Here is an 8,918-nt window from a genome sequence, read left to right as displayed (position 1 = left end):
TTTAGCTTCCGCCAGCGTAACATTCACACCGCCCAGAGTAGAAACTGGAGAAAGTTGGGCACAGCTCCACCGCTGTATTGAAGTGCTTTAGGGCATTATGATGTTGTCCACAATTAAGAAGTGTGTTACCGAGTTTAGCAGCATCCATAGCTTTCCTATGGTTGTTAAGAGTTGTTACTCTCTTTGACCGGGGCGTCTGCGGTGTGCTGACGGCGTGGTGCGGCGGGTTGAACCGAAGTCGTTTCCCTGAGTGGTCCGACGACACATTGCGGGACGCCGACGACCAGGCCTTGCTGTTGGTTAGTCTCTGGTGACCACCTACTCCTTCGTCTGATCTTCTCTTTGTAGGTCTTTTAACCTTGTCGGTCTCTGCATTCTCCTTGTCGTCTGCTTGCTCCGTGGTGGTAGACATTTTGGCACACTGACGGTCACTCAGCACTGTATCGTCCAATCTTCTCCCCTCAAAGCAAAAGGCTTCACTGGATAAGAACACCCCAGTTTTGAAAAAGGGTAAAACCCTAACGGTTCTTTTTTGCCGTGACGGTGTACTCTCTCATTCGTTCGCCTGCCTTTTTGAACGTAAACAGTGCATGCATTTTGGGACAGTTGCCAAGGAAACGATCAGGTCGGTTGGAGCCCCAGGGCACATTATTCTAAACACCCAGACTGGGTGGACTAACCGCTTTGTTAGTGGGACTTTATGTGGGTCGAAGGTCACAGGTGACTTGTATTAGCATGCTATCGTCTGCATGTCTCGAATTTTCAATGAAGCCCTGTATACACACAGTTCAACGGAAGCCTATTTCAAATAAAACTAGATGCCAGGCAAAGTAAACAATAGTCCCACCGTTTAATGTTATATCAAGGAGGTCTTTCAAGGCCCATTGGCTATGTAAAAACATGAAGCTCCCCGTACTGGAGATGTCATCACTATCTTTCATATATAAAGTACAGACGAACAGGAGCAACGATTAGTGATGTTTGTCTCATGTGCCTTTTATCCTAGCATGCCGATTTTCGTCCTCATGTCGTAGCATCAACTCTACATGTCTCATAGATTATTACCTACAGTGACCCCACCCTCAGGCATTTACAGAATGTCGGGAGAATACTGAAAACCACTGTGTAGAATTTAGATATCTTCAGTAACAAAGAAAACGTTAGCCAGCATGATAACAAAAGCTGAGTGTGTGTTGTGCACATATACTTGGAGATGTTGATTTGTGGTAGCCATGTTAGTCACGTCCCTACCAAATATGGCTAAACGAGCCATGACGTCGAACAACCCTTCGCCAATCTCAAAATAACCTGTAATTGTCTTTTACCAAATGTAATGTTCATTCTTGTCTAATGAACTTTTATGACCTCGCTTTCAGCAACATAATTTACAAGGATGTGACGACACACCTGGTAGTCACCATATATGGTCATGTTAGCAGGTACTAGGCCGTATGTGACGTCATGGCTATTGATTTATCATATGCAATATTGTCTTAACTAGGTTATAAAAAGAAGGCAATAGGATTCATTGTACAGTTGTGTCCTAAGACACCTTCTTAAGTTCTTTCTGTAGGTACAGTGTATTAACGTTACACAAACTTAAATTTCAGTAACGATAACTTTATACAGTACGTGACCCAAAGCCAGATGCATTGATGCCAGATAACTTGGGGCTCTGGAAGAGGATGTTCTTTCGATATTCTTGTGTTTTAAAGTTCAATAACATTCATATCAATGTTGAATTTGTTCCACTGTTTGCTTTTTATATTTTGCACTACTTTTGCAGCTCAGCTTTTGTGATTTCAGTCGGCCGAAGACGTTTTGCTAATTTCTATCGAATTTCTCCTATAACTTTATGAAAATGATGCTAACTTAATGGACCACTTCCCTGAATATATAACTTATATATTCCTATTGTGAACCCAGTGTAAGAAGCATTTCAGTAAATGCTCAAAATACATGATCATCAATGATTTGGATAGGGAGGAAGGATCTTTTATTCTAATGTTATATTTCAACGTTAACTTTACCGTGCACGTCAACCCCTTTGATAGCCCTCCGTATACCGCCAAGAGCAATGCCTGTTGGCTTACCCTGCGTAATTGTCTGGAATAATGTGTTTTCGTCCAACCCAGGCTTTGCCATGGAAACAGGGTCAACCTGGTCGTCTGGTTCCTGACCAAAAAAGGAGAACGGATTATTCGAGGGTTCACGCACACGTCACAGTGGCAACGGTTGGGGATAGGCCGACGCCTTTAAATTTCGGGGGACGTTTCGACGCGGCACTTATCCACACACACGGACAAGAGACCACACGATACAAGAAACAGCTCAAAAATGCCTGTCGAAGTTACCAACCTATCCCACAGTATGGAGAATATCAACACACCGAGGAGATCAAGGAAGAGACCTTCGGAATCGGACGATTCGACTCCAGTCGGGCAAACAACGCTGAGCCATCGGCCCTGGTCGTCGGCCAAGATTTCGTCGCCGAACGAGAAGCGACCTCGGGTGGACTCGCCGCTCCGCCCGACACGGGCTAACACGGCGGAGACACCCCGCACAACCAGACCGAGCTCAACTGTAGTCAACCAGCGTAAGGCTGCAGAGGCGGCCAAACTCGGAAATACGCTTCTCAACTGCCGTCAGTACAAGAACGCCGCCAAGCAGTTTAGTGCAGCCCTGAAACTGTGCCCAAAGTTCCCTAGTTATTACTCACGCCGGTGCCAATGTTACTTCGGACTGGGGCAGTTTGCTAAGGCACTAGCAGACGCCAAGAGTTCTACAAAGGCTGACACACAGTTCGTCACAGGTTACAAACAACATGCAGAGTGCCTACTGGCCATGGGACGCCCGGCAGAGGCCGTGAAAGTGTTGACGGTGGCGGTCGGACTGAACGCGGGAGACAAAGAAATCTCCAAATCGCTGCAAAACGCCAAGGAAATCACAAAACTTCAGCGTCTGGCAGAGCGAGACCTACAGACAGGAGCAGCCCATGTGGACAAACTGATGAACTTGTCTCCACTGTGCATCAAATACAAGGCCATGAAGGCGGAAATATTCATCCAACAGAAAAACTACGCCGCTGCACAGGCTATCATTGAAGAAGTTTTGGAAGTTGACGAGAGCGCAGACGCTTTCTACATTCACGGACTCTGTCTCCACCACAGCGGAGACGAACAGGGCTCGTACAGTAAGTTTGACAAAGCTCTGAAACTGGAGAAATATCACAAAAGAACATTGGCATTTCTGGAGACTTCCTGCCAGCTAGCAGCCAGGAAGGAGGAAGGGAATGTCGCCTTCAAGTCAGGAGAATATGAGAAGGCATATGAGTTGTACACAGAGGCACTCACAATCGACCCCGAAAACAAGTTGACCAACGCCAAACTCTACAACAACAGAGCCGCCGTTTGTGTCAAGCTGGGCCGACTGAATGACGCTATTCGGGACTGCACACAAGCTATCGAGCTGGACTCATCGTACGTCAAAGCCATCTCTCGTCGGGCCACATGCTACATGGAGACCGAGTGCTTTGAAGAGGCCATTCGCGACTTCGAGACAGTCTACAAGCTGAACCCGACACCTGAGAACGAGAAACTTCTCCGTGAAGCCAAACAAAAACAGAAATTAAACATGCAGACGGACTTTTACCAAACTCTCGGGCTAGAGCGCTCCGCGACGGCAGACGAGATCAAGAAGGCGTACCGTAAGTTGGCGCTGAAGTGTCATCCCGACAAACACGTGGGGGCGAGCGCAGACGAGAAAATCGCCATGGAGAAGAAGTTCAAGGCAATCGGAGAGGCACACAAGACCCTGTCCGATCCTGTAGAGAGGGCGCAGTACGATCGGGAACTCAGACAGAAAGAACTCAGAGAAAACACTATCAATGTGAATGTAAATGTAAACGTAAATGTCAATGTAAACTGCCAAACAAGGAGTTCTCCTTACAAAAGTCGATTTACTTTTCACTATGTGTAATAGCGCACATACACACGTGTATGTCAATCTGTATATAACTTCAAAGCAAATGTGTTGTACAGTTTTTATACTCAAAAGAGAGTTGGTGCCAATGTTGCATTCACTGGTGCTTCTCATTGCTTTTGTGAATCAAATAAATCACAAACTCTGATAACTATACACAGTACATGTATCTGTCTTTTGTTCAGTGAAGTACGATGCTTATGTAGGGTACAATGTCATATCATAGTCTATAGAGGAAATGAAAATATTATCGTTATCGTTACATGTATCTAAAATCTACATGTAGATATTCTACAGTTGGCATCAGAAAACGCTGTTCTATGGTATTTGGACTTGGCGGAGAGATAACATTTTAGTTATCCCTAAAGAACTCGGGTTTAACGATTAATTCAATTAGTATTCAGGTGTAAAGCCAAGAAAGTTATTCGGAGCCAAAAACGTTTTTTTAGTGGTGAAAAATTCCCTTTCAGTCTGCCCAACTGATCTCAACAGTTACACTGGTAAAAGTTTGTTTGGAAATGAAGAAATTAGCAGATAATGTTTGGCAACCGCGCGCAATGTGGAAGGTACACAGTCCTAGGTTCTGAGTGGTGCGGTTGTACACGAAGAGCGAGAGTGCCTCTTGCGGGGAGTGACAAAGTGTAGTTTGTAATTACTAAATTATAAACAAAGAATGTATGTTTATTTGACATTGGCAATATTTTTCTCATGATCAAGGGAAAATGTGCGCAATAAAGAATGAATGATACGAGGAAGTTTTCTGTAGCTTCATTATGAACGCGCCCATGTAAAAAAAATATATTTTCGTATTACTTTCAATGGAGTGAAAAAAACTAATGAATGAGACCTTAACATTTTACTTTTCACGAGAGAATTTCGCAGCACTCAGGTACAGCACTCAGGGACAAGTAAATTCATATCGTTCCTCTCTGGCCATTATCAAGCAAATAGGAAAATAGCTTTGGGTGTACTCTAACAAGTAACAGCGTTACCACTGTGTACTGGAGAGGTAGTCTTAAGTGTAGTTGTTGTGGAAAAAATGCCACTTTCTGCACTTCATGAATACAAGAATAAAAAATTTGGTGGCTGTAATACCCGCACGTTTTGTCATTGCTATTCTTGTTACGGTATTTATGATTTCTGTTTTTAAGATGCAGACATCTTGTGTTTTATCCTGTTTTTTGCGCTCTCGAATTAGATTTAATCTGCAGATGATGTCATCCATAAAGTTAATGTTTACGTGCTGTGGCCTTACCTATAAAATCAAACATGAAAAGAATATGAGATGGATTGGCAAATCCACCTACCGATCGGTGTAAGAGTGTTAATTTAGTGCGTGGGTGCAGGGCGTGGAGATGTAAAATGTGTACTACATGAGTCATATTCAGGAAGCTCGGATGTTTACTTACACTTGTATCTACCCTCAAGGTCAGGCAAGGCACCCAGCGTGCTGTGTAGGTGCCGGGCCACGTACTGTCACCAATCATGGCCTTCAGCAAATATGACAAATGTTTCCACTGCATTCTTGTCGAGACAATTTCTACTCGTATTGACATTCCACATTATCTACATGATTAGTACAGTTAACGTTAACGTTATATGTGTAGTATAGTTTGCTAGTTGATACATTATACTTTAACTAATTCGGCTAGATTGGTAGGTAAGTAGATGGATGAAAATATGAATAGATTGGTTCAGATAGAGGAAGAGTGATGAAATGAGGAGATAGTTTTGTGAAAGACATAAAGAGAGAGATAGAGGGGGAGGGAGAGAAAGAAGGGCAGAGAGGGAGACTGAGAAAAGGAAGCCGAGAGAAGGAGAAAACTTATTTTTTTGAACGGTCGTTAAATCAGTCTGAATATGTATATCGATAATCAAAGGTTAGTAATACCTGCATACTTTCATAGAAAGGTCATCTGCCAGAATAGTATCTAATTAGAGGAAACCTTTTATCACGTGATAACACATTTAGTGCATCATAAAGAACACATTCACCATATATGGCAAGACCGCCATGTTGATTTTCCATATATGGTAAGGAGTGGGGTCAATGTTGACGTCATGACGACCAAACTATTAAGTGCTCAATGTTAACCATTCCTGGGTGCTTTTGCTCCAATCCTCTATAGATACATTCATTATGTGATAATGCATCTCATTGACTCGTCAAAATAGATGCAAAGACCAAATATGAGTGTAATAAGACCCGGCAACTTTGGGTTCCAACGATTTGCCCTCGGGCTCAAAGCCAACACAATTGTTACCTGGGCAATTATACCGAACTGGGCGTCTTGTTTACGTTCAAAATGAGCTGTCGAGCCAATGACGTTTGCTGTTAAGCGCGTCATTCGTAATTATCTAGGGTGGGCCGACGGCTTTAAATTGGTGCGTCCTTTGGTAGTGAAGCATTCGCTCTTCGACCAACACAGAAGAAGCTAACGGAACGAACCAAGAAACCAGTCGAAATGCCGACCATCATTGAATTACCAGACGACAAGGAGAACATGGACATCAACGAGTGCCCGACTTCTACCGAATCGCTGAAGAGAACTTCGGAATCGGAGGACACATCGACCCCTGTAGGTCAAACCACGAGCCACCGGCCCTGGTCGTCTGCCTCCGTCCTGTCTACGGGCCGCCCTGGGAAGCGTCCTCGGGTCTGCTCGCCCCACCGCTCCGCCAATACGGCTGAAACGCCCCGCACGACCAGAGCTGCAACTCTCATCAGCTGGCGGAAGGCTGCAGCAGCTGCAAACACAGGTACAAATCTCCTCAATCGTCAACACTACGATGAAGCCCTAGAAAAATTCAACGAAGCCTTAGAACTTTGCTCCACTTCTCCAAGCTACTACAGCGGCCGGTGCCAATGTTACCTGGGACTGGGCTTGTTCTCCGAGGCACTGGCGGACGCAAAGAAGTCAACAGAAGTGGACAGCAAGTTCGTCATAGGATATCAGCGACAAGCTGAGTGTCTCCTGGCCCTTGGTCGCCCCGCTGACGCCATAAAGGCGTACACGGTCGCCCTTGAACTGAAACCCGACGACCATGAAATCACAGAGGCTCTAAAATCCGCCAAGAACCTTTCGCAACTCCAGACTCTGGTTGAAAGGGACCTTCCTAATGTGGTCTCGCGCCGTGTTGTGTTCTACGTGGACAAAATGATGAAGATTGCGCCTTTGTGTACCAAGTACAAGGTCATGAAGGCAGACATCTTCACCCAACAGAAAAACTACGCCGAAGCACAGGTCATCGTCGAGGAAGCATTGGAAGTTAACGAGACCGCAGACGCCTTGTATGTTTACGGACTTTGCCTTCACTACGGCGGTGACGAGCAGGGCTCTCAGACAAGGTTTGAAAGAGCTCTGCAGTTGGAGCCCGACCATAAAAGAACACTCGCGTTTTTGGAACTGCTGTCACAGCTGGCAGCCAAGAAACTAGAAGGGAACGTCGCCTTCAAGTCAGGAGAATATGAGAAGGCCTACGACTTGTACACAGAGGCACTCACAATCGACCCCGAAAACAAGTTGACCAACGCCAAACTCTACACAACAGAGCCGCAGTTTGTGTCAAGCTGGGCCGATTGAATGACGCTATTCGGGACTGCACACAAGCTATCGAGCTGGACTCATCGTACGTCAAAGCCGTCTCTCGTCGGGCCACATGCTACATGGAGACCGAGTGCTTTGAAGAGGCCATCCGCGACTTCGAGACACTCTGCAAGCTGAACCCGACACCTGAGAACGAGAAACTTCTCCGTGAAGCCAGACGGGAGCAGAAGTTGAGCATGCAGACGAACTTTTACCAAACTCTCGGGGTGGAACGCTTCGCGACTGACGACGAGATCAAGAAGGCGTACCGTAAGCTGGCGCTAAAGTGTCATCCCGACAAGCAAGTGGGGGCAACTGACGACGTGAAAATCGCCATGGAGAAGAAGTTCAAGGCGATCGGAGAGGCACACAAGACCCTGTCCGATCCTGTAGAGAGGGCGCAGTACGATCGGGAACTCAGAATGGAAGAGTTCAGGGACTTTATGTCAGATGAAGCCGATATCAATGTAAACGTGGACGTGAATGTCAACGTGAACGTAAATCTTAACACAAATAGCACCCCATACAAAAGCAGATTTGTATTTCACTTTGTATAACTTCACTGTTCACTTTATCATGTAACTACTCAGTGTTTAAAGACACATTGTTGTATCTTAATCAGGTAATCGTAGGTTGCAGGCGATCTACAAGTTTTTCATACGAAAACCATTCCTGCCAACACCTTGTGTCAAAGTCAAACAATAAATGATGATGATGAACATGAATAGTCTGTGTTGTTTCCTTTTGTGGTGTAGACATGAGCTGTGGTGGAAAGTCAGCAGACTTTGTTATCAGAATGTGAGGCTTGAATTCCATCCATCCCAAGCTTGCTATTCTCGCATAAGTAGGACTTTATGCTAAGTACTCATCTTCAACTAGGAGGATTCCTTTGTACACTATACTGACTTCGGATACTTGACATTGTCACCATGCGAAAACTTGCCTCATGAAATGAAGTCGTAGCTGATAGTGACATGTGAAGAAAGGTGTTTTTACAGACATACTACTAGTATCTCTTGCAACGCGTTCATCCCTACCTTCCCAGTTCAGGAAAAAGGCCTATAGCATCACCTAGCGGAGAGAGTGCAAACCGCACGTCTTGTACAGTGCGAGTATTTGCTTATTGTCCAGGCTGCCAAATGTAAGCCAAAAATTAAGTAAAGTAGCTAATGTGCTTGGTTCAAAAATCGTTTAGATTATGGAAAAAACACGAGACATGCCATTTCGCAATTTTAGCCATGTAACTTGAAATAGAATGCCACATAAAAATGTCGCTATTTACCAACGGCAATAGGATTCCTAGCAACCGTTTCTAAGAAACTTGCCTTTTGGATTTGGTTTAACCTTTAA

At 44.9% G+C, this 8,918-nt stretch overlaps 2 protein-coding genes across 2 annotated transcripts in view; one reads left to right on the top strand and one right to left on the bottom strand.

Moving 5' to 3' along the window:
- The window catches only part of LOC118409087 (dnaJ homolog subfamily C member 7-like), a 2,458-nt gene extending 2,046 nt beyond the window's left edge, over positions 1-412 (bottom strand). The window contains exon 1 of the mRNA XM_035809952.1: positions 179-412. Within this exon, the coding sequence (XP_035665845.1) occupies positions 179-412 (234 nt within the window). The remainder of the gene's footprint in view (positions 1-178) is intronic.
- Positions 1-8,293, top strand: part of LOC118409086 — a 10,596-nt gene extending 2,303 nt beyond the window's left edge. Inside the window, exons 2-4 of the mRNA XM_035809951.1 lie at positions 2,136-3,975; positions 6,411-7,305; positions 7,458-8,293. Of these exons, the coding sequence (XP_035665844.1) occupies positions 2,338-3,975; positions 6,411-7,305; positions 7,458-8,125 (3,201 nt within the window). The 5' untranslated portion in view covers positions 2,136-2,337 and the 3' untranslated portion in view covers positions 8,126-8,293. The remainder of the gene's footprint in view (positions 1-2,135; positions 3,976-6,410; positions 7,306-7,457) is intronic.
- Positions 8,294-8,918: the final 625 nt, after the last annotated feature.

This window comes from Branchiostoma floridae, chromosome 2 (genome assembly GCF_000003815.2).
Source record: "Branchiostoma floridae strain S238N-H82 chromosome 2, Bfl_VNyyK, whole genome shotgun sequence".
Lineage (NCBI taxonomy): Eukaryota > Metazoa > Chordata > Leptocardii > Amphioxiformes > Branchiostomatidae > Branchiostoma > Branchiostoma floridae.
This window is presented reverse-complemented; position numbering and strand designations above follow the sequence as displayed.